At 46.9% G+C, this 25,375-nt stretch overlaps 1 protein-coding gene across 2 annotated transcripts; it reads left to right on the top strand.

The window, feature by feature from the left end:
- Positions 1-687: 687 nt before the first annotated feature.
- On the top strand, positions 688-24,619 carry PROK2 (prokineticin 2). Of its 2 annotated transcripts, XM_070391813.1 has the most exons (4): positions 688-783; positions 4,684-4,809; positions 21,501-21,563; positions 22,792-24,619. In XM_070391813.1, the coding sequence occupies exons 1-4, from the start codon at positions 688-690 to the stop codon at positions 22,894-22,896; spliced, it is 390 nt and encodes a 129-aa protein (XP_070247914.1). In that variant the 3' UTR covers positions 22,897-24,619. The 2 variants fall into 2 exon arrangements, with proteins under 2 accessions (XP_070247914.1, XP_070247915.1); XM_070391814.1 differs by lacking the exon at positions 21,501-21,563.
- The last annotated feature ends 756 nt before the right edge of the window (positions 24,620-25,375 follow it).

Genomic DNA, 25,375 nt, shown 5'->3' with positions numbered 1-25,375 from the left:
CGAGGTCGGAGCAGACGCGGGCGCACAGGGAGGCGCCTGCGGTGACAGGGCCGCGCTGACTCCCGGGCGGGGGTGAGGGGGGCTTTCGCTCTTCCTTTGCCTCACCCCCCACCCCCCTTCCCCGTTGCCCGCGTAGGTGCGGGGCCGCCTCTCCGGCGGTTGGACCGCAGGACAGCAGGACAGACCGGGCGGCACCTGGGCGGCGCGCTGTGCAGACCTGCGGACCAGCGGCGCGTTCAGGGGCTCCGCCCCCCCGCCCCCCCCCCCCCCCACACACACATACACACACACACACACACACACATACACACACGCGCGCGTGTGCCCCGCGCGCGGCGCGTAGTAGGCGCTCCCCGGCATCTGGAGAGCAAACGCGCTGCGAGGAGTCGCGCTGAGCACGTGTCGCTTTGGAAACGAGGACAGCAGCGAGTGCGTCTCAGCCGGCAGCCACGCGGGGCGAGTCAGGCGCGGGGCGCGGGGCTCCCGGGGCTGCCTGCGTGGCGCCCGAGGCGGGGCGCGGGCTGGCGTGGGAGCGGGGGCGGGGGTGCCCGCAGCGCCCGCGGCTGAGTCACGGCCGCGCTCGCCTTTATAACCGCCCGGAGGCTCGCGGCGCCGCCAGCCCGCAGCTCTGCGCCCCAGCGAGCGGCCGCCCCGACCGCCCCCACGGCCGCCAGTCCCGAGGGCGCCATGAGGCACCCGCGCGGCGCCCCGATGCTGCTGCTGTTGCTGCTGCCGCCGCTGCTGCTGGCTCCCCGCGCCGGGGACGCCGCCGTCATCACCGGGGTAAGCAGCCCCGCACCTGTCGGCGGCGGGCGCCCGAGGGGCTGGGGAAGGCGCCGCGGGGGCGGCGAGGGCCGCGGGGAGGGTGTCCCCGCGCCGGGACCCGCCTGGGCCGCCCCGTGGCGCACTTAGGAGGGTGCCCGACAGCAGGGACCCTGGGCGCGCCCCGCAAGAAAAGTGACCAAGTGCCGCCCTCGTCGCCTTCGTCGCGCTTCCCCGCCTGCCTCGCCTGTCTCCCCGCACCCTCCTGGGTCTGGTTCTTCTCTGTCCGCCGGAAGATGCTCTTCAGTCCCCTCAAGCTCTATCCCGGGACGTGCCGCCTGAACCCGAACCCCGAGGCCCTTGCTGAACCGCCGGGGCCTGGCGCATACCCGGCCCGGTCCCCTCCTCTGTAGCGGGGACTTGCTCCCCACGCGCCCCCCACAGAATCGCTTGGAAAGACCTTGGTCCCAGGCCATGTGTGCGCTCTGAAAAGCAATGTGGGTGCTTCTTTCCGGGTCCCAGGGTTTCCTGTCTGTTTTGGGGGTGGGGGGTGTTTTTCCCCCCCGCGTCTTGAAGTCTCCCTGTGAAAGTTTCCCATTTCCAGCTCCCGGTGAAGCACCTCCTGCTCCTGCAAATGATGGAAAAGGGGGCCGTGTAGAGGCTTCAGCTTAGAGAGGAGTCTGCATCGGGAGGAGGCACTAACTCACCCTTCTCCCGGCCCAGAGGTCTGTGTGGGTCTGAGGGTGAATTTCTAGTACAGAATCCACAGGTCCAGTCCACTTCACATCAACAATGCACACCCGCGGTCATGTCCTTACCCTTTCTTCCAAGTCTGAAATTACTTTACACCTCCATTAAATTGCTCCAAATATCCAAGTGCACGTTCTAGGATTTAAATAAAACTTCCATATTTGAAAGGATAATGAAATAACATTTAAATCGAAGGGAAATGTCATTGTCTTGAGAAAATAAAGCTCTGTTGTCTCCATGCTAATTAGCAGTCTCAGAGCACATTGTGAGCCCTGGGACCACAGCAGTATGTGGTTCCGCCCAGGAGATAGGCAACTGTAAGAGCTGTGATATTTATTAGAGTCATTTAGAGATTTTTACAAAATGTATTTGAATACCTTTGAAAGTAGCCAGCTGGTGTGGTTGAAAAATGTTTTTATAGGTCTTTCTAATACATGAGAATTGAAACATGATTTCTCCCCTCTTCTCCCGCTGGCTCATTTAAAATTTCTGCTAATCCTCTGAGCCCAAAATTCTTTTGCAATATAAGTATCTTTTTGTTCCATTCACAGGACATCACAGTTTGCCTAGATCTGCAATGGCTTAAGGCCGAAGGGCGTTAGGAAGCAGCTGTCTAATTAAAAATATATAACCCTATGCAATTCTTTGTAAATATTTCCAGGAACTGAAGCTTCTTGTTACAAAATGAAATCTTTATCACATTGGATGTTTATCTATAGAGAGATTTAGACGGGCTTGTTATATAGTATGTGTGCTGTTTGTTGTGATTTTAACTCTGTGTTACAAAAGGAGAATTCTTTTACGAGTCTCTAAAGCTGCACGGCAATGAAGAAATGCAGTTATGTCTCCATGACAGGAACCATCTGGAGTCAAATGAAAAACTAAATAACTTATCTGGATATATTGTCCATAGGATATTAAACATCCAAGCGATGGGTTGAATTTTAAAAGATTTTTGGCTGGATTTTGATTGTCTAATAGAGTTAGTGGGGCTTCAGAATGCGAGGTCTAGAGTATCTGTTGGAATAAAATATGGCCTGAAACCTCCACCTTAAACACTTACTGTTTGGGCGAATATATGTAGTCATTTAAAGTCATTGAGCCCTGGCTGGTGTGGCTCAGTGGATAGAGCATCGGCCTGCAGACTGAAAGGTCCCGGATTCGATTCCGGTCAAGGGCACATGCCTGGGCTGCAGGCTGGATCCCCAGCAGGGGGCATGCAGGAGGCAGCCAATCAGTGATTCTCTCTCATCATTGATGTTTCTCTCTCTCTCTCCCTCTCCTTTTGTCTCTGAAATCAATATATATGTAAATCATTGATTTGTTAAAACCACATTGGGAAACATCATGTACTCAACATTTCATTGATGGTTAGGAGAGCCACATAGGCATGATGCCTGGCATACAGATAAGAGCTGGAAGATGGAAATGTTTAAATATTTTCCGATAAATGTCCAAATACCCCAAGGTGGAAATTGTAGTTTTAGTCCAGATATTTGTTTTAAATAGGTTGAGAAAAAAGTGTTATCGGGGGAAATAAATCAATTAAAAGTAATAAAGTGTGTCCATGTGTTTATATTTAAGAAGTTATGGCTTTCCCCAAAACTAGAATTTTGAAGGAATGCTTTAGTTGTTTCCAATAAATGTACATTTAAACTTGTGCCTACATTATAAATTTTTTTATTTCTTACATATTTTATAAGACAGGATGTTTTTACCTTAATGTTGGCAAAATAGATTACTACACACCATTCAAACAAAGCATCCTATTTTTGGTTGATTCTAGGAAAGAACAATAGACCTTCGGATCGATTTTTAAGCATATAAATTTAGACTTCATTGTTTATTTCTATTCATCACAGTATGGAATTCCTTCATAGTTGATTCTTTTTTAAAAAAATATATTTTATTGATTTTTTACAGAGAGGAAGGGAGAGGGATAGAGAGTTAGATACATTGATGAGAGAGACGCATCGGTCAACTGCCTCCTGCACACCCCCCTACTGGGGATGTGCCTGCAACCAAGGTACATGCCTTGTCTGGAATTGAACCCGGCACCCTTCAGTCCGCAGGCCGACGCTCTGTCCACTGAGCCAAACCAGTGAGGGCCATAGTTGATTCTTTAATTGTGTGTATTTACAGTGTTTGTATTGGGAGCAGGTGCCTTGAGTCATCACTGTTAATAATTGCATTTTCTCATCTGATGGCTCCGATAGAAGCTCCATTGGTTTTGTAATGTGCATGTGTGTATATCCTAAGCCAACAATTTTCTTTTTGCAGGTTACTCACTGGTGATGAAAGAGTAACATAAGGGAAAGCCTTGGTCTGCCCATTCTCACCCTATGAGATTTCTTTCTTTAAAGAGGAAATGGTGAAAATCAAGTCAGTGGTGTGAGAAACATCAAGTGTCATGAACCAAAATGCAAATATATAAAAAGGAAAATGAGTCTTTCTAAAATTTACATCAGTGCCTTGATGGGTCTGAAGCAGTTCATGCCAGACTTAGAGACCATTTAAATCCCTTTGGAAAAACTGGGCCCAATGTATTCAGTTAATAATCATACAGTCTCGTGATTTGACTTATGTAGTACTTAGTGGCTGTGTGTGGTATAAGATTAATATAGACGCCAAAACCGGTTTGGCTCAGTGGATAGAGCGTCAGCCTGCAGACTGAAAGGTCCCAGGTTCGATTCCGGTCAAGGGCATGTACCTGGGTTGCAGGCACATCCCCAGTAGGAGATGTGCAGGAGGCAGCTGATCGATGTTTCTCGCTCATCGATGTTTCTAACTCTCTATCTCTCTCCCTTCCTCTCTGTAAAAAATCAATAAAATATATTTAAAAAAAAAAAGATTAATATAGACTCATTTTTTTCAAGTTCAAAGCAAATTCAATAAAGCACTAGAAAAAGATAACTGGTTTTTAAAAAATTGTGTTTAAGGTTTTCATAATGTGTGAGTCATTTTTAGGCCATTTTTTTTAAAACTAGGAAAATCTCTTTTGATTATATTTTATGGCAAACATGGACAAGTAAATGAAGATTGCAGTTTTTTATATATGGGATTATTATCGCAGAGCAGTTGGATATCTAAAGCGCTTTTTTATTGCTATTTTTAGATGCCCCCTTGAGTCTCCCCTGCTACCTCTATTTCTGCTTGCTGGTGTCATTCCAGGCTTGCAACGATGACTTCCAGTGTGTTGGGAACACGTGCTGTGCTGTTAGCATCTGGATTCGAGGCCTAAGGCTTTGCACACCCATGGGCAGAGCAGGAGACAGCTGCCACCCACGGTCCCGTAAAGTGAGTATGTGTACTTGTATTCACAGTGGTTCTCTCCTGTTGCAGTGTCCTCACCTTGAGCAAGCCTGGGTGACATGCAGCCCAGGGCATGGAAGTTAGAGGAGATGACAGTGGAAACCACCTGCTCTGCCCGCTCCCCTTCCGTTGGAAAAAATTGTGTCCTCTAACTCAGTCTAGCGATCAGTTTCCTGTCATAGTTCTCATGACATTAGAGATACTTCATAAAAATAATTTCAAACACATGAATTTGTTTAAAATCATTTAGGAACACACACACACACACACGCACACACACGCACACACTGAGTGGCCAGATTATTATGACCACCTGACGTTTGTAGGCAGATTAGCTATAATTTCGCGCTGAAGTTGCTAGAGGGCCAGATCATTATAAATAGGGAAGCATGTTGTTTACCATGACAGTAGAAGTGATGTTTTTCTGAAGATGTGGGTAAACAACACGATTTAACAGCCTTTGAACGTGGGTTATATTTGAACATGAGTGGCCAGATTATTATGACCACCCCATCAGTATTTCGTTGGGCCACCTTTTGCCTTCAATACTGCATCGATTTTTCTTGGCATTGACTCCACGAGATGTTGAAAGGTGATGCCAGGAATCTGACACCATGCCTGATGAATAGCACTGTCCAGTTCTGTGAGATTTGATGGTTGTGGAACCAGCTGCCTGGTGGCTCTTTTAACTTCATCCCACAAATGCTCAATTGGATTGAGATCTGGTGATTGTGGGGCCACCTAAGCAAGGTAAAGTCTCCCTCATGTTCTTGAAAGCACTCCTGCACAATACGAGCACCATGGCATGGCACATTGTCTTGTTGGAAGAAGCCATCTCCATTGGGATACGCCATCAACATGATAGGATGAACTTGATTAGCAACAATACTTAGGTATGTTGTGCTATTCAGACGTTGTTCCACACGAATTAAAGGGCCCAAATCATGGCAGGAAAACATGCCCCAAACCATAGCACTGCCCCCACCAGCTTGAAGGGTTGTACTCATGCATGTGGGGTGCATGCTTTCATGCTGTTTCCGCCAAATTCTCACTCTGCCATCTGCATGATGCAACTGGAAACGTGATTCATCGGACCACATGACTTTTTTCCAATGGTCGACTGTCCAATCCTTGTGTTCCTGTGCGAATTGGAGACGTTTTATCTGGTAACTGCAGACAGCAAAGGTGTTCGAACAGGCCTTCGGCTTCCATATCCCATACGATGCAGTGTACGGCTAATGTGCCTACAAATGTCAGGTGGTCATAATCTGGCCACTCAGTGTGTGTGTGTGTGTGTGTGTGTGTGTGTGTGTTTGTATCTCCTATCATATACCATCATATGCTTCTTTGCAGAAATAAGAGTATAGAAGTTCTTGAAAAGATTTTTTATATCAGACCTACTGCTAAGGCAGAAGTAAATCAGTTGTGTCTTGTGGTAGAGGTGTGTGCTGTGCTGTTAGTGTCTGCGTTCAGAACATAAGAATTTATATACCTATGAGCAAAGTGGAGGCAGCTGCCATCTGTTTTGTGTTTGTTTGTTTTTTTCCGAAAATCATTGATAATACAACTAGTCTTGTATCTTAATTTAAGATACAAAAGTAATTGACTGACTATAGGATAGATTGTTCACAGTCCTAGAGGTTAATGATAGTTAATTTTCCACTGTATATTATCTAACAGGTTACTATCAGAGTGGCCTAAGCCATACCTTTGAAGTGTCATTGGCAAGAATTGGTATGAGCATAGGAGGGCAGGGTGAGCTGGGCTATGGGTTGTGCTGCAGGCTCCTGCCTGCGGCCCCAGCAGGTTTACAGGCCTCTAGCAGGGGTGGGAGGGAGGTGGGAGGGAGCGGAGAAGTGTGGGGAGCCTGGACAGTCCTTGCCCAAAAGATTCAAAACTTTTGAAATGCAAACTCCTCCAGGGATGACACAGTGCCTTGCTTTCTAGTCCCATGACCGCATTTACTGAGCAGTAAAATGAAGTCCAGGGCATAGGGACGCGCCCGGGCCAGGTGACTTGTTGCAGGCAGAGCTGTCTCTGCAGTGCCCCCTCTACATGTTACCGAAGCAAAGTGGATTCCACTCCGCTTTTACCGCGTGTGCAGAGAGGTTAAAGCTGCAACTGAATCAAGCATCTTCCCGGTGCTGCACAGGCACAGGCGAAGTTCCTGTTGCCACTTTCTCGGAAGAAGGGTAGTGATTACCTTGGCTTGGCTGAGCTCCGGGCTTGTCTGCAGTAGGGGCTCTGGTTGTTGGGACACGTCTGAAGCTGAGTGTAGCTCTCCTGTGGTTTCCTTGAGAAACACTTCCTGTTACGTTTAGACCATTCTTCCCCCCGGGTTTTATCACTCGCGACTGTACTGTCATTTTTAAACGTGACATGCACCTTTAGTCTTGGCTATTTAGAACTGGGAAGGTCTTAAGCCACCATCATCTGTCTTGGTTCCAAACCTCGGGAAGGTGCCGTTGGCCTAGTCGCCTGGGCACCGGTCTCCGTGGGCACCGGTCTCTCTGGGCACCGGTCTCCGTGGGCACCGGTCTCCCCTGGGCACCAGTCTCCATGGGCACCGGTCTCTCTGGGCACCAGTCTCCATGGGCACCGGTCTCTCTGGGCACCAGTCTCTGTGGGCACTGGTCTCCCTGGGCACCAGTCTCCCTGGGCATCGGTCTCCCCTGGGCACCGGTCTCCCTGGGCATCGGTCTCCCCTGGGCACCGGTCTCTCTGGGCACCGGTCTCCCTGGGCACCAGTCTCCCTGGGCACCAGTCTCCCTGGGCATCGGTCTCCCCGGGCAACAGTCTCTGTGAGCACCAGTGTCCCCTGGGCACCGGTCTCCCTGGGCACTGGTCTCCCCTGGGCACTTGTCTCCCTGGGCACCGGTCTCCCCTGGGCACTTGTCTCCCTGGGCACCGGTCTCCCCTGGGCACTTGTCTCCCTGGGCACCGGTCTCCCCTGGGCACCAGTCTCCCTGGGCATTCGTCTACCTGGGCACCAGTCTCCCCTGGGCACTGGTCTCCGTGGGCACCGGTCCCCCCTAGGCACCAGTCTCCACAGGCACTGGTCTCCCCTGGGCACCGATCTCCCTGGGCACCGGTCTCCCCTGGGCACCAGTCTCTCTGGGCACCAGTCTCTGTGGGCACCGGTCTCTCTGGGCACTGGTCTCCCCTGGGCACCAGTCTCCCCTGGGCACCAGTCTCTCTGGGCACCGGTCTCCCATGGGCACCAGTCTCCCCTGGGCACCGGTCTATCTGGGCACCGGTCTCCCCTGGGCACCGGTCTATCTGGGCACCGGTCTCCATGGGCACCGGTCTCTCTGGGCACCAGTCTCTATAGGCACTGGTCTCCCCTGGGCACCAGTCTTCATGGGCACCAGTGTCTCTGGGCACCAGTCTCCATGGGCACCGGTCTCCCCTGGGCACCGGTCTTTGTGGGCACCTGTCTCCCCTGGGCACCTGTCTTTGTGGGCACCAGTCTCCCCTGGGCACCAGTCTTTGTGGGCACCGGTCTCCCCTGGGCACCAGTCTTTGTGGGCACCGGTCTCCCCTGGGCACCAGTCTTTGTGGGCACCGGTCTCCCCTGGGCACCTGTCTCCCCTGGGCACCAGTCTCTGTGGGCACCGGTCTCCCCCAGGCACCGGTCTCCCTGGGCACCAGTCTCCGTGGGCACTGGTCTCCCCCAGGCACCGGTCTCCCCTGGGCACCTGTCTCCCCTGGGCACCAGTCTCCGTGGGCACCAGTCTCCCCCAGGCACCGGTCTCCCCTGGGCACCTGTCTCCCCTGGGCACCAGTCTCCGTGGGCACTGGTCTCCCCCAGGCACCGGTCTCCGTGGTCACGTTCCTGTCTGAATGTCGGTCGTGGTATGTGTGAGCCCGCTGCTGAGAGCTTAGCCTCCGCTCAGCTTGTCCTTAGGACGTGCTGCTCTGCAGCGTAGCCTCACTCACCCCGGGAGGGTCGCCGCCAGCGGCTAAGCCAGGTGAAGAGGGACAGGTCTTGTGTTCACAGCAGGAGCTGCGCCTGCTGGACCTGTCAGTGCTGCGTGTCCGGTGCTCACGGCGCTGGGAAGAAGAGCTGCTTTTGTCCCGGTCTCCACACACCGATGTTCAGACTGAGGGCTTCAGGGACTGCTGAGTCACAGGTGCCAGGTCAGAGGGCAGACACCAGGCTTCTCTTCTTGTCTGTGGTCTTAACCTCTAACCACTTCTTTCTCCACAAAAGCTGCTGTGTTTATGGAACAGCATTGAGGCCAGTGCACTGGAACTGGCTTGTGTGGATGAGGATTAACAGTCCAAAGTGGGAATTTGTCTTATCTTATAGTTCCAATGAGTTTTCCAAATCAGAGATATTTCTATTTATTTTGTTTTCACCATCACCAGGTATTCCTCTATACCAGCGGTTCTCAACCTGTGGGTCGCGACCCCTTTGGGGGTCGAAAGACCCTTTCACAGGGGTTGCCTAAGACCATCGGAAAACACATATATAATTACATATTGTCTTGTGATTAATCACTATGCTTTAATTATGTTCAATTTGTAACAATGAAATTGAGGGTCACCACAACATGAGGAACTGTATTAAAGGGTCGCGGCGTTAGGAAGGTTGAGAACCACTGCTCTCTACCTTCTTCCACTCCTGTCCTCCCCCCACAATTACCACAGTGCTGTCCACACCATGAGTTCTTTCTCTTTCCTTGTTCAATCCCTCCACTCTGCCCAGCCTCCACCTCGGGAGCTGTCACCTGCTCTCTCTGAGTCTGTCTCCATTTTGCTTACTAGTTCAGTTTATTCATTAGATCTACATCTGAGTGAAATTATATGGCAGTTGTCTTTCTCTGACTACCTTATTTCACTTAATATCCTGTTCTTCAGGTCCATCCATGCTATCGCAAAGGATAACATTTTCTTCCTTTTTAAGGGCAAGTAGTATTCCATTTTGTAAATGTACCACAGCTGTTTTATATACTCATTTACGGATGGGCACTTGGGCTGCTTCCAAATTTTGGCTATTCTAACTAATGCTGCAAGGAACATAGAGGTGCATATATTCTTTCTATTTACTGTTTCTGGTTTCTTCAGATAAATTCCCAGAAGTGAAATTGGTGGTTCATAGACAGTTCCAGCTTCAATTTTTTGAGGTAACTCAGTACTGCTTTCCACAGTGGCTGCACCAGTCTGCACTCTCACCAGCAGTGCAGGAGGGTTCCCTCTTCTCCACATCCTCACCAACACTTGTTGTCTGTTGATTAATTGATAGTAGCCACTCTGACAGGTGTGAGGTGACACCTCATTGTCATTTTAATTTACATTTCTCTCATGACTAGTGACGTTGAGCCTCTTTTCATGTGTTTTAGCCATCAATACATTCTCTTTGGAGAGTGTCTATTAAGGTCCTTTGCCCATTTTTAAATTGGATTGCTTGTGGGGTTTTTTTGGGGGGGGTGAGTTTTATAAGTTCTTTATAAATTTCAGATGATAACCCCTTATTAGATGTATCATTGGTGAATATGTTCTCCCATTACATGGGTTGTCTTTTCATTTCCTCAATGGTTTCCTTTGCTGTGCAAAACTTTTTAGTTTGATTTAGTCGCATTTGCTTGCTTTCTCTTTTTTTCCTTTGCCCAAGGAGATATATCAGAAAAAAAATATTGCTACAAGGAATGTCCAAGATTTTACTGCCTGTGTTTTCTTCTAGATTTTTATGACTTCAAGTCTAACATTTACGTTTGTAAGCCAATTTTGGTTTATTCTTATGTGTGGAGTAAGGAAGTGGTTTAGTTTCATTTTTCTTTTGCACGTATCAGTTCAACTTTCCCAACACCATTTATTGAATAGAATATCTATAGCCCATTGTATGTTTTTGCCCCCTCTGTCAAATATTAAATGACTATAAAGGTATGGCTTTATTTCTGAGCTCTCTATTCTGTTCCATTGATCTGTGTGTCTGTTTTTGTGCCAGTACCATGCTGTTTTAATTACTATGCCTCGTAGTATAGTTTGATATCAGGTAGTGTTATTCCTCCAATTTTGTTCTTTCTCAAGATTGTTGTTGCTATTTGGGGTTTTTTGTGTTTTCATATAAATTTTTGGAATGTTTGTTCCAGTTCTGTGAATATGTCATTGGTATCTTGCGTTGAATCTGTAGATTGCTTTGGGTATTATGGACATATTAATGTTACTTCTTCCTATCCAGGAACACAGTATATGCTTCCACTTGCTTGTATCTTCTTTAGTTTCTTTCAAATACAGGTCTTCTACATCCTTGGTTAAATTTATCCCTAGGTATTTTATTCTTTTAAAGCAATTGTGAATGGAATTGTTTTTTTCAGTTTCCATTTCTGATCATTCATCATTTTTGTTTAAAAATGCAACTTATTTCTGGATATTTATTTTGTATCTTGCTACTTTACTGAATTCATTTATCAGTTCTAGTAGATTTTTGGTGGAATCTTTAGGGTTCTCTCTATACAATATAATGCCATCTGCAAATAATATCAGGTTTACTACTTCCTTTCCAATTGGGATGCCTTTTATTTCTTCTTCTTCTCTGGTTGCTGTGGCTAGGACTTCCAGTACTATGTTGAATAAGAGTGGTGAATGTGGACATCTTTGTCTTGTTCCTGTTCTTAAGGGAAACGCTTGTAGGTTTTGTCCATTGAGTATGATGTTGGCTGTGGGTTTGTCATACAGGGCCTTCATTACATTAAGGTATATTCCTTCATTCTCTCTTTGCTGAGAGTTTTGATCAATAATGGGTGCTGGGTTTTATCAAATGCTTTTTTATGCATCTATTTACATGATCCTGTGGTTTTTATCCTTAATTTTGTTTATGTGGTGTACCATGCTTATTGATTTGCAGATATTATACCAACTTTGCACTCCCAGAATAAATTCCACTTGATCCTGGTGTATGATCTTTTTAATGTATTGCTGGACTAGGTTTGCCAATATTTTGTTGAGATTTTAGCATTTATGCTCATCAGGGATATTGACCTATACTTTTCTTTCTTTGTCATTATCTGGTTTTCAATATTTTGGAGTAGTTTGAGAATGATGGGTGTTAGTTCTTCTTTGAATGTTTGGTAAAATTCACCGGTGAACACATCCAGTCCAGGGATCTTTGTTGGGAGTGTTTTTATTATTATTATTACTGCTTTATTTTTTGTTTGTTTTTTTTAATATGTTTTATTTATTTTTTTTACAGAGAGGAAGGGAGAGGGATAGAGAGTCAGAAACATCGATGAGAGAGAAACATCGATCAGCTGCCTCCTGCACACCCCCTACTGGGGATATGCCCACAACCAACGTACATGCCCTTGACCAGAATCGAACCTGGGACCTTTCAGTTCACGGGCCGATGCTCTATCCACTGAGCCAAACCAGTTAGGGCTATTATTACTGCTTTAATTAACCAGTCTATTCAGATTCTCTGATTCTTCCTGATTTAGTTTTGGAAGATTGCATGTTTATAGGAATTTACCCATTTCTTTCAGATTGTCCAATTTGTTGGCATATAGTTATTCATAATATTTCTTACAATCCTTTGTAATTTTTTGGTGTCAGTTACTTCTCTTTCATTTCTGATTTTGTTTATTTGGATCCTCTATTTTCTTGATGAGTCTGGTTAAAGGTTTGTCAATCTTGTTTATCTTTTCAGAGAACTAGCTCTTGGTTTCATCTATACTTCGTATTATTTTTTATTTATTTACTTTTTTTTCATATTTTTTAGATTCTATTTCATTTATTTCTGCTCTGATCTTTATTATTTTCTTCCTTCTGCTCACTCTGGGCTCTTTGTGTTGTTCTTTTTTAAGTTCCTTTAAGTGTAAAGTTATATTGTTTAATTGAACTTTTTCTTGTTTCTTGAGATAGGCCTGTAATGGTATAAATTTTCCTTTAGGGCTGCTTTCCCTGTATCTCACAGACTTGGGGTTATTTTGTTCTCATTTTCATTTGTTTCAGGGTATCTTTTGATTTCTCATGTGGCTGTAGGCTGCTCTGCCCTCCCTCTGCTGAAACCCAGGGTGAGTGGCTGCAAACAAAATCTTGTGTGTGGCCCTTTAAGAGGGTGCCTGTATTGCAAGCTCTCTCTCCCTGGTGGACAGAAACCCCAGATGTTTTCACAGCCAGATGTTTTGTGGGTGCCTGAGAGGATTGGGCCTAAGCTGGCAGGCGGACATCCCCCGAGGGGTCCCACACTGTGAGAGGGCACAGGCCGGACAGAGGAAACCACTCCCCAGTACACTATTTTCATGCCCTGGGCCTCTAGTATGCATATAAATTCTTTGGTTAATCTCTTCCCACCCCCCTCCGTCTTCCCTCTGAGACTCCACAGTCTGTTCTATGTCTCTGGATCTATATTGTTCATTAGATTCCAAATATGAGTGAGACCATGTGATACTTGTCTTTCTCTGGCTGCCTTATTTCACTCAGCATGATACTTTCCAGGTCCCTCCATGCTGTCTCAAAGGGCAAGAGATCCTTCTTGTTTACGGCTGCCTAGTATTCCATGGTGTAAATGTACCACAGCTTTTTATCCACTCATCTACTGATGGGCACTTGGGCTGTTTCCAGATCTTAGCTATGGTGAATTGTGCTGCTATGAACACAGGGGTGCATACATTCTTTCTGATTGGTGTTTCTGGTTTCTTAGGAAACATTCCTAGAAGTGGGGTCACTGGGTCAAATGGAAGTTTCATATTAATTTTTTTGAAGAAGCTCCATATTGTTTTCCATAGTGGCTGCACCAGCCTGCATTCCCACCAGCAGTGTACAAGGGTTCCCTTTTCTCCACATCCTCTCCAGCACTTGTCATTTGTGGATTTGTTGATGGTGGCCCCTTGCTTTTTTAAAGAAATAAAAATGTATTAACTAGTCGTGGTCACAGGAATTGGTGTTCTAAAAACGTAAGGCTATGAATAGGTGAAGACTACACCTATTTAAATTTTAAACTTTCCATTCCAGTTTGACTTAGTTATTAGCCACAAATGTCTGTTAATTTTGATGAAGTGAACTTATATTTAATGAATGAACTTGATAATGATGGGTAGGAATTGATAGTCCTGAGCTCAGTTTACTGTGGTATTTCATATGATTCAGTTCACTTGTGGAGTGTGCAGATCTGAACTTTCACCCTATTCAGATCTGACTAGGCTGTATTGTCCTAATTATAGGGATTTTTGTTTGTTTGTTTTTTAACCCTCACCTGAGAAGTAAGGATATTTTTCCCCATTAATTTTTAAAGAGAGTGGAAAGGAGGAGGGGGAGAGTGAGAAAAAAACATTGATGTGACCTTGGTTGGGGTGCATCAAAACAGCAACCCAAGTACCAGACCTTGACCTGGAATCGAACCAGAGACCCTCTGGTGGGCAAGCCAATGCTCTAACCACTGAGCTCACTGGCCAGGGCAATACTTATTGGTTTTTAACTTTATATCTGATAATTCAAAAATAGAGTAAAATATAAGTCCATTAAAGGAGAACATGTTTTCTAACCATATTTTTAGGCAAATAATAGTTTTAGCATGGCTTCATTTTTAACAATAAGTTTTTAAACAATTAAGAATAAGTTACTGAATCATATGTCTACAAGGAATACTTTGTTGTTTTTAAAAGATGCCTATTTTATGAGGGCAGGACTCGGGGGATGAGGTGACAATGGGGGGATAAGGACACATTTGTAATACCTTAATCAATAAAAAATACATAATAAAAAAGACGCCTATTTTAAAGTTTACTAATACCTATACTTTCCAAAGTTTATAAAGACCAACCAGTTCCATCCCATTCTGCTTACCTGTTGGCTTTGGAAGTTTATAATTACACTAGTAGCCCGGTGCACAAAAATTTGTGCACTAGGGGGTGAGGGGTCCCTCAGTTATTAAACACTTATCGGCACAACACTGACCACATTGGTGGTGGTGGTGGTCTTGTCAGAATGTGTTATATTATGCAAATGAAAATCTATTTAAACAGATTTGATGTAGATATTTTCAAAATGGAAGAATTGTCCCTGTCAACTATTTTAGTTGATTCATATCTTCACTAATTGTCATCATTGCAAAGTTTTCAGTCCCCATATGGATTGCTGGAAATAATAGGTCATGCACTGTCCCTGTCCTTTGTAGCCTTTGTGACCTTAAGGAGGACTCTAGTTTTCCATTTATATGTTTAAGTACCAACCTACCGGCTTAAAAATGTAGGCTTTTAACACTGCTCTCTCTGTTCCGTATCCTTCCGATGAAAAGTGGAGTTGGGTTGCAGCACAGGAGAGAAATTCAGAAGGGGAATTTTGAAGTAATGACTGCAGTAGGAGAAGAGGGAACCTATTTCCCTGGCCACAGGCGCTGGCACCCTGGACCACAGGGCTGGCAGCTTCTCCGGGTGGCTGCAGCAGGTGGCTTGTTGGTCTCCTGGGCTGCAGCCAGCCACAGGCACTGGCGCCTGGACCAAAGGTGGGTGGCTTCTTCTTCTGATAGTTTCTTCTTCTTCTATGCTTCCAGGGAGGGCAGTCAGTTATGTGTATATGTGTGTGCATGCAAACATAGGCATGCACACGTGTGTATGTGGAAATCTGCTGGGCAAGTCAAAACCATAGAAGAGTTGCCCCCTATCTCTTGAATCTTCCAGAGATATCCCCCACTTTTTTATTCTATCACTACTGGTGAGTCAGTATTTGCAGCCAGCCAGACAGTGACTCTCTCAGTGTCTATTTCTGACTTCTTCTTTCCCTGTCTGTCTTCCAACCCCTGATCATATTTCCACCTGGATGCACCATTTTTTCTCCCAATATGCTGTATAGAGAAGGAGTCAGGATGCAGTCTTCCCATGAATTGTACTCAGTAACAAACCAATTGCATTTTAGTTGGGCAATGCCCCTACCCACCCTTCAAATCCCTTCCACCATGCATTTCTGTTTCCCTTTTTGTTTGTTGAATTGTTCTGCTGCTCCTTCTCCTCACCCCACCACCCTTAGATCATAATGTAAAATTATTTTACCATGTCAAGAAATTATTAAAAATACAGGTACTTTGAAAAAAAAATACAGGTACTTCTCCGAACACCACCCAGCTTTGCCGATCACTGATCACCAGCCAGGATGGGGCAGGGAAGAGGTAGCTGCCAGCAGCCACCTCTTCCATGCCCCGCCCAGCTTCTCAAATCACCAGCCGGGGGGCAGGGCAAAGGTGGCCCCGCCTTTGCCCTGCAACCCAGCTCTTGCCTGCCGCCTGGGTTTCCGATCACGGTTAGTGGCAGGCGGCTTCTTCTGTCCTTCCCTTTTCGCCTCCCAGCATTGCGCCTATGTATGCAAATTAACCGCCATCTTTGTTGGCGGTTAACTGCCATCTTTGTTGGCAGTTAATTTGCAAATCGCCCTGATTAGCCAATGGGAGGCGTAGCAAAGGTACGGTCAATTACCATGTTTGTCTATTATTAGATAGGTTGTTTAATACTTTTAATTTTTATTACTTACTAGAGGCCCAGTGCATGAAATTTGTGCAGGTAGGGGGTTCCCCTCTGCCCAGCCTGCACCCTCTCCAATCTGGGACCCTTGGGGGATGGCCAACTGCCAGTTTAGGCCTGGGTTGGGCCTAAAATGGCAGTCGGACATCCCTCTCACAATCCTGGACCGCTGGCTCCTAATTGCTCACCTGCCTGCCTGCCTGGTCACCCCTTACTGCCCCCCTGCTGGCCTGGTCACCCCCAACTGCCCCCCTGCTGGCCTGGTTGCCCCCAGCTGCCCCCCCCCGCCGGCCTGGTCTCCCCACGCAGCCTGCTTGTTCAGTTGTTTGGTCATTTCTCACTAACCCCCCTGCCGGCCTTGTCATAGGCAGCCAACTTGTGAGGGTGTGAGGGTCAAATTGCATATTACCTTTTTATTATATAGAGGATTAATAATATAGGATTATTTTATGAAATTTTTTAATTTAACTATTTCCTCCAAAAAAATTAATCTGAATATTTATTTTGTTCCACTTTTTATATCAAAATTTTAAGCACTAGTTTTACTTTCTTTCGCTGCATTTTTAAATGACAAATTATTCTTTTTTGAAGAAAAAAAATTCAAATTAGAACATGCGTCTTTTGTTTTTGTGAAAAGAAGATGGAGGATTTTAAATGATTAACTTTCTGTTACAGGCTGAACCTGTGACAGAACATTGTAAACAGCTGTAATTTCAGGATGGAGTATAAAATTTTTGAAAATGCCAACTAAAATATAACTTCTATCACTACAGAATGTAGTGAAAGATGGTAGAGGAAAGCATAATGTGTTAATTGCCTCATCTTTCATCACATGATGTCAGGAACCTCTGTCTACTTTTGACCTCTTGGGGGCAGGATTGCAGCTGTGATTGCAGGGTCATTGGCCATTGGTGGAGAGATGCTGAGGAAATACATACAGCTCAGTTTAAGCAGAGCTTCTCAACCTGGCCACCACCAGCCTCAAGGTCAAGAAACTGTATTGTAGGGGCTGTCCTGTGCATTGTGGGAAGTTTAGCAGCATCTCTGGCCTTTGATCTGCTATCTAGTTGTGACAACAAAAATGTCTCCAGACTATGACATGTGTCCCCTGGCAGGTTTGGGGGGCATTCAGAGGGAGTTGTGTTCTGGAATCGCCCTGGTTGAACACCGTTGGCCTCATGCTACATCAATCTAGCCTACAAGACACAATACGGAGATCAGCACCCACTGCTCATTGGGAGCTTCAGCAGCTACCCAGGCACACAGCTTCTTTTGGCCTCTCAACTCTATGGGTGCTACCAAATTCAAGGGCCAAGGTATGGGGCTCCCCTTGATCCACAGAAGCTACCACCCTTGTGTTTTGCAAATCTGTTGTGACTCCCTAGCCCCAGAGGCCCGAGGCCTGCATGCCAACAGCTCCCCTAACCAATGTTCACACAGCTAGTGAGGCCAACCCACTGCTCCCGTGTTCAGCCAGTCTTCTTAAGGGCACAGTGCAGCCGAAGGCCAAGGTCAGTGGGACAGCCCAGCATCCCAGCCCAGGTCAACCCTCTCCTCACAAGAGGAAGCCAGGTTGATGATTGCATTATTTAGGGTTATATGAATGTATATGTATTTCAAAAAAACTTGAAGAATCAATTTAAAATGTAACCAAATTAAGATACATAGCGATCTTCATAATTAATAAAACCAGAAACTGGGAGTTTTGGACTCTCAGTTTTATTTTATGCATTATTCTACCATTTGATTTTTTAAAGAACTATGTACCAAAAAAGTTGTTGCAAAGCAGTTTTGTTACAAACTAGTGGCCTGGTGCACAGATTCGTTCACATTGAAAGAAAATTAATTAGAAGAAAGATTCATGCGGTAATTACATTACTGCAAAAAATTACATCTCAAAATAGTATATCTACACTAATAAAAGACAAAGATGCTAATGACCATACCTTCGCTATGCTCAAACCACCCCCACCAGCCAATCAGAGTGACTATATGCAGATTAACCAAACCAAGATGGTGGCCGGCAGCCATGGAGCTGGAGCAAGCAGGAGCCTTGGTTGCCCCGGCGATGGAGGAAGCCAAGCTTCCCGCCTGCTCTGGCTGGCTATGGCCTCTGCAAAGGGCAACAAAGTTTCAATTATAGAAGCTAAACAAATTCCAGATACCTGCTTCCAGCCAGCCTCCACTGGGAGCTTGGGTGGCTGGGGGTCATGGCCAGCCTGCAAACAGCCATCAGCCCCTCAACCAGGATGGCCAGGCACCCCAGTGGGAACCCCTACTCTGAAGGGGCTGTGGCCAGCCTGCAAAAAGCCATCAGCCCCTCATCCACGATGGCTACACCCCCATGGGATGAGGGTCCCTGATGGGGGGCTTGGCCAGCCTGAAAACAGCCATCAGCCCCTCACCCAGACTGGCCAGGGTCCCCAGCAGGACCCTCCACCCTGAAGGGGCTGTGGCCAGCCTGCAAACAGCCATCAGCCCCTCACCCAGGTTGGCCAGGCACCCGTGCGGGGACCCCTACCCTGAAGGGGCTGTGGCCAGCCTGCAAACAGCCATCAGCCCCTCACCTAGGATGACCATACCCTCATGGGGTGAGGGTCCCCACTGGGGCCCTTGGCCAGCCTGCAAACAGCCATCAGCCCCTCACCCAGACTGGCCAGGCACCCCAGCGGGGGCCCTCCTCCCTGAAGGAGGGTGTGGCCAGCCTGAAAATGGCCCTCAGCCCCTCACCCAGGCTGGCCAGGCACCCCAGCGGGGACCCCCACCTTGAAGGGGGTGTGGCCAGTCTGAAAATGGCCCTCAGCCCCTCACCCAGGCTGGCCAGGCACCCCAGCGGGACCCCACCCTGATCCGGGACACCCTTCAGGGCAAACCAGCCAGCCCCCACCCATGCACCAGGCCTCTATCCTATATAATAAAAGGGTAATATGCAAATTGACCCTAACAGCAGAATGACTGGGAATGACTGGTCACTATGACACACACTGACCACCAGGAGGCAGACGCTCAATGCAGGAGCTGCCCTCTGGTGGTCAGTGTGCTCCCACAGGGGGAGCTCTACTCAGCCACAAGCCAGACTGACGGCTGCCAGTACAGTGGTGGTGGTGAGAGCCTCTCCCGCCTCCTCAGCAGCACTAAGGATGTCCAACTGCAGCTAGGCCTGCTCCCCGCTGGCAAGTGGACATCCCCTGAGGGCTCCCAGGCTGCCAGAGGGATGTCTGATTGCCAGCTTAGGCCCAATCACCTGGGGAGCTGGCCTAAGCCAACAGGTGGTCATTCCTCTAGGGGTCCCAGACTGGGAGAGGGCACAGGCTGGGCTGAGGGACCCTCCCAAGTGCACAAATTCTTGTGCACTGGGCCTCTAGTATAATAGTATAAAATTAAAATACAAAATATTTTAATATCGCTATTCACCCTTTTTCTATCATAGAAGTGTCAGAGATGAAAGAAAATTAGTAAAATGTATATGAAAATAATATATAAATTGATTAATAAATAAACAATATTCTGTTGACAATGTCGCTTTTTTTCGGCTTCAGAAGTATGTTGTGCTAATAGTTGGTCTTCCGATACATTCTGGTGTTGCATGCGATTGGTGCCAGCGAGAGCTTTGTATGTCTCGTGTATGCACGAGTCAATGTTTATTTTTAATGTTTATTTTTAAATTGCCAGTGTGCGTCATATGTGCCAGTCGGACAGACGGTCGGATGTACATACGGTCGGTCACTTAGCCTTTTAGATAGATAGATAGATAGATAGATAGATAGATAGATAGATAGATAGATAGATAGATGGATGGATGGATGGATGGATGGATGGATAGATAGATAGATAGATAGATAGATAGATAGATAGATAGATGGATAAAATGACACATGACTAGGCTTTTCTTCCCATCTCCCATATAGTTTCTTCTTTAACATGACTGGAGAGAAACGCTGTTTCCTCTACTAAAACCTGTTGCCAATGGGTGAGGCTCATGCCTTCACTATGTGCCGGTGCTCTGCTCCATGTCTCCCAGGGCGTGCGCTTGGAGTGCTGGGCTAGTGGGAACATTGGGTTGATGTATAGTTGATTCTAAAGTCTGGACTGAACAGTTAGCTCCTGGGCTCTGCTTGTTCCTCTGATATGCGTTGTCTGTCAGTACTTGCTCGCATTGGCGACTGTCAGACACCTATTAGCTTGCCACTCTGTGTATGTAGATCTGGAAGTGAATGGGCCAGTGAAGAAATCAGCAAGGCTCTCAGTGTGTCATGTCAGAAACTGTGGTCTTTGTCATCAGAGCTGTCATATGAAAGGGGCGGGTTAAGATGCTGTACGAGGCTTGGCCTGCTTTTCCTTCCTGTCTGCTTTTGGCGCCGACAGCCCATGTGACAATCCAGAGTGACCACAGCGTAATGCGCAGGACAGGGAGCACGGCGAGGGCAGCATTAGTGACAGTGTATTTCACTGGCTTATCTCTCTTTCATAATTGAAGTGTGAGCTCCATGATGGGCAGGGGCCTCCCTTGTTTTGTTTATTGCTGTATCCGCAGCACCTAAAACATGCTGGTGACACTCAGTAAATGGCTGCTGGATGAATGAATAAGAGGGACATGCTTGGTATTTCTTTTTAGTTTCAATTCACTTCCTTCCGGCTCCTTTTCCTTGGAGGTTCACATTTGGGGCCAGACATTTCTTTGCTGTAAGGACTGTCCTGTGCGCTGTAGGGTGGTTAATGACATCCGTGGCCCCGACCCACTAAATGTCAGTGGTGCTGCCCTCTTGGCTGTGACGAACAAAAATGTCTCTAGATGTTGCCGATGGCCTGTGGGGGAGTGGCGGGGAGCATCACCCCCAATGAGGAACACTGGTCCGCGCAGGCGTTTTAGGCTGGACAAAAAGGAAGCTCTCACAGTCCCAGAAGGGACCGGAAGTTCATGGAGTGTAACTTCTCCTACTGTCTATAGTCACCCAGCTTGTCCAGCGGCACCCACCTTCTCTGTCAGCGGGTGAGCCCAGCACCCACGCACCTTTGACACACACAGTGACAGAACCATTCTGAGCGCAAGTCTGCACCGTGCTGGCGCCGTGCGGCCGTGGAGACACGGTCCTTAGAGCCTTGAAAGCGATGCCGTTTCAAAAAGACAAAGGAATGGATGGCTCCGCCTGCCCACCGCACACAGCCCCCCCTCCTGCCTCCCTTTATATACATTGTTCTCAACCGTCTCCCTGGCCCTTCCAGAACCATTTTGGAAATGGAAGGCAGGAACGAAGAAAGAGGAAGAGAAGAAAGAGGAAAAAGGAGGTAAGAAGAACATGGTGTGGCCCCACTCAAAGTTAACACCCAGAATAAGTAGCCTTGATCCTTGGGCAACCAGAGTCAGGTCTGTTCCATCAGTTCAAACCAAACAAAGGTTAGGATGGTTCTGCCACTGTCTGCACAGTCCTTCTTCTTCATAAAAAGTATCTAGAAGGCACTGAAGATGCATCTCAGGTTTCTCAGCAGGACAGGCCATGGGGACCAGTGGCCTCTTTGGGTGGAATAGTCAGAAATACGCCGGAACGGCACTGACGAAAGCATGTGGGTTGGAAACAGGAATGTGTCAGCTGTGGGACAGCCCTGAGGTGGGAGTCTGCTAGCTGGCCTCTCACTTACCTGATTCTGAGGAACTTGCCCTCCCAGTTCACTGACTGTCACCACCTCTAAGCTGGGGAGCTTCCCCCGCGTATCCTGCAGAACAACGGGCAGCTTCTCATGAGGCACCATTGCCGGGGAGCGGGGCTGACTGGCTCTCTGCCTGCAGAAGGCACGTGCATGTGGAGTGCCCACCACCGGCCCCTGCACGGAACCACCGGCCCAGATGCTGGTTGGCCCTCCTCAACCAGCCCCGTTGGTGGCACGGGCAGGGTTCCAGGACTCTCAGAACGAGCCGGCCTTCGGCTGGGGCTCTGCCTCAGCGGGGTTTGCTTACTTCCATGTCAGCAGACCAAGTTTCCCTCTTGTTTCTCCCCATTCCTGCCACCCCCGAGATTTTGATTCCTCTGACATCTGTGTGCAAAGGTGGGAAGCTATGTATTGCTTATTGTCTGTGAATTTACATTTGCTTATTAGATAGCTGTGGTCATGCCCACTGTGTCTGCTCTTCTTAAGGAGCTCCAGGGGCAGGAGAAAGAATTACAATGAGAAAGAGTGAAAGGCAGTAGAGCTTGGTGGTTCAAAGCTTAGTCTCTGGTCCAACTGCCAGCCAAGCTTCAAGTTCTGGGTATGACCTTGGGCAAGTTACTAGTCTCGCTGCCTCGGTCTCTCACCTGGAAATGGGTCTAACTAAAGTAGCTGCCACGCTCAGTGGCAGGAGGATGGAAAAGGGTAACGCATAGCAGTGCTGACCACACTGCTGGGCAGCTGGGCGAGTTGTTAACACCCAAACGCCAGCTATTAGTCAAAGAGGTTTCCCAAGAAGAGTTTGGTGGGGTTTTGTTTTTGTTTGTTTTTTATGTTTCCTGCTCTGACTCGGTTTTCTTTTTTATTTTAGGTTCCATTTTTTGGGCGGAGGATGCTTCACACGTGTCCATGCATGCCTGGCTTAGCCTGCTCAAGAGCTGCAGTCAACCGATTTGTTTGTTTAGCCCGAAAGTAATCACTTTAGAGTAGAAACTTGAAATGTGAGCAGCCACATGATGCCTGTAAAATCTATTCCTTGCTATTGTTCCAGACATATAGTGTGCCAGACAGAAAAGCTAGTGCTTCCGCAACCTTCCAAGTGACATTTCTAGCTTTGATTTTTAAAAGACCTCTTTTTACTGAAAAACATTTAGTTTGGGGTAGAAATGTAACGTTCAAGGCATTATGGAACTGGTTCTCATTTCCCTGTTTGTGTTAGGATTTGGTTTGGCTTTTTTTAATGCCAATAACTCACCCATTTTCACAAAAATGAGGACAATAAGAATTTGATATTTTGTTACAGACACTTCTTTTTTCTTAAACCCTTCTCTCCCATCCCTGCCCCCCCCCCCCCCCCCCTCGCCACACACACACACACAAACATCCTTGCTCACCCTTTGGTCTCTCACTCCTCAAAGAATTTTAAGGCCCTCACTTTGTTCTTTGCCATTTACCTCCCTGTCCTTGTGGCATTTTAAAATATGTGTGTGGTGGGGGAGGGGTGTCCATATCGTCCAGTTTGCCGGTGGAGTCACTGATGAAAATCAAGCTTCTTGATGATGCTTAAGCAGTGACGAGTGGAGAGCTACACTAGACCCCTCAGCATCTCTGACATGGAGCGAGGGTGGGAGCTGCTGGACGCCCATGGAGCCCGTCTGCGCAGGCCTCAGGTCTGCTGGGACCGTGTGAGGACAAAGGAATGGAGGGACAACTTAATTTAGTCCAGATTGATAGGTGGGTTTTTAAAGAATTCCTGATACAGCAGTGTTTTCAGCTGGTGTGCCCCTGCACACTGGTGAGCCACAAGAATTTTTGACACCTGCAACACCTGCCTCTTTCCCTTAGATTGTCAAATTAAAAATGACAACAGCTAACACACAATATCCATCTGGTGTGAACGACTCAAATTTATACTTTTTTTTTTTGTCAGACTGGCAAAATATTCTTTTTGGTGTGCTGCAGAGGTTCAGTAATTAGTTTATGTGCAAGTCGCTACAGTACAGTATTACATAATTTCTTTTTTTATGAAGCTAATTTTATTAGAAAACTCTTGTAGTTAGAGATGTTCCCCAAAATGTCACTTGAAGAGGAAGTACTGGTTTTATTATGGCATAAAACTAGTTATCCTTTTAAAATTGGTTTTAACTTGTAATTTAAACTTCATTTGTAACCAAAAGTTCTATTGTAATGGATTGCCTGCCATCCTGCCATTTGTACCTGTATCACTATTGCTGTGTGAAAATTCTGTATCAGAATTTCTGTATCAAAAATCCTGTATCAGTACTGTATACCCCTTGATTTATTTTAATATTATATCCTTATTTTTGTCACAGTTGTCTTCAGTTTTTATTACAAGCTGATTTTTATATAGCCCACATCCCACACCTGGCAAAGACTCTTCAGTTGGTCAAATAGCACTATTGTCTGCGCATTTTCACTTTACATACAGGAAAATTCTGTTTGCATGAATGTTAAGGAAGTACAAAAACCATGTAAGTCGGTGAGGTTTTGGAGAATGAAGGAAAATTATGACATACAGAACCGACTGCAACCAGAACGACTCGTGGGGTGTCACTGCCGATTCAGCAGGTAGTGACGGCGTGTCCGCCCTGGCTCTGGGGCAGGTGCCGGTGCTCGCCAGACAGCGATGCCAGCGTGGCCTGGCCTTGAAACCCAGCAAGTGTTGTAAATGGATTCAATGTCACAAATAAATGGCTTATGCAATGTGTCTCACTGACTAAAGCTCATCATGCCAACCTACTAAAAGGGTCCCGTGGTAGCTGTTTACTCCGCCAGGCCTTCGGCTCCCCAGAGAGCCGCTCAGAAATGTGGGGGGTTGTGCTGTGCTAATTACCATCCTTGGTCACGGAAGTAGTGGTTTGGGTTCAGTTTAGTCTGTGTTCAAGGAACATTCCTTAGTGAGTTCATTGAGAAAAAAATTTAGACTTCAGCAAGTGGAATCATGGGTAAAAAAAAAACAGGCAGTTCAGCAATTTTGCTAAATGTTGTTTTCACATAAGTGGTGAAAACAATTGGATCAATCATCCATTTTTAAAAAATATATATATATTTTTATTGATTTCAGAGAGGAAGGGAGAGGGAGAGAGAGAGAGAAATATCAATTATGAGAGAGAATCATTGATTGGCTGCCTCCTGCACACTCCTTACTGGGGATTGAGCCTGCAACCCGGGCATGTGTCCTTGACCAGAATCAAACCAGGACCCTTCAGTCCGCAGGCTGATGCTCTATCTACTGAGCCAAACCGGCTGGGGCTCAATCATCCATTTTCCCATGTTAAAAATCATATAATCAACTTTAAAAAAAATTTACTTTTGCAAATACCAACTCAGTTTTTAACATGGAGGACTGAACGCAGCCGAGAGCGAGGTGGCCTAGAGCTGTACCTACGGACTCACTGCCACCCAGAAAACCAGCTTTGTCCTTTGATACTCTG

The sequence above is a fragment of the Myotis yumanensis genome, unplaced genomic scaffold (genome assembly GCF_028538775.1).
Source record: "Myotis yumanensis isolate MYYU_CA2020_CCGP unplaced genomic scaffold, mMyoYum1.0.hap1 SCAF_14, whole genome shotgun sequence".
NCBI classification, from domain to species: domain Eukaryota; kingdom Metazoa; phylum Chordata; class Mammalia; order Chiroptera; family Vespertilionidae; genus Myotis; species Myotis yumanensis.
This window is presented reverse-complemented; position numbering and strand designations above follow the sequence as displayed.

Coding starts and splice junctions, on each gene's coding strand:
- PROK2 (XM_070391813.1), top strand. CDS start 688: ATGAGGCACCCGCGCGGCGCCCCGATGCTGCTGCTGTTGCTGCTGCCG. Junction 784..4,683: donor ACGCCGCCGTCATCACCGGG/GTAAGCAGCCCC, acceptor GTGTCATTCCAG/GCTTGCAACGATGACTTCCA. Junction 4,810..21,500: donor GCCACCCACGGTCCCGTAAA/GTGAGTATGTGT, acceptor TGGCCCTTCCAG/AACCATTTTGGAAATGGAAG.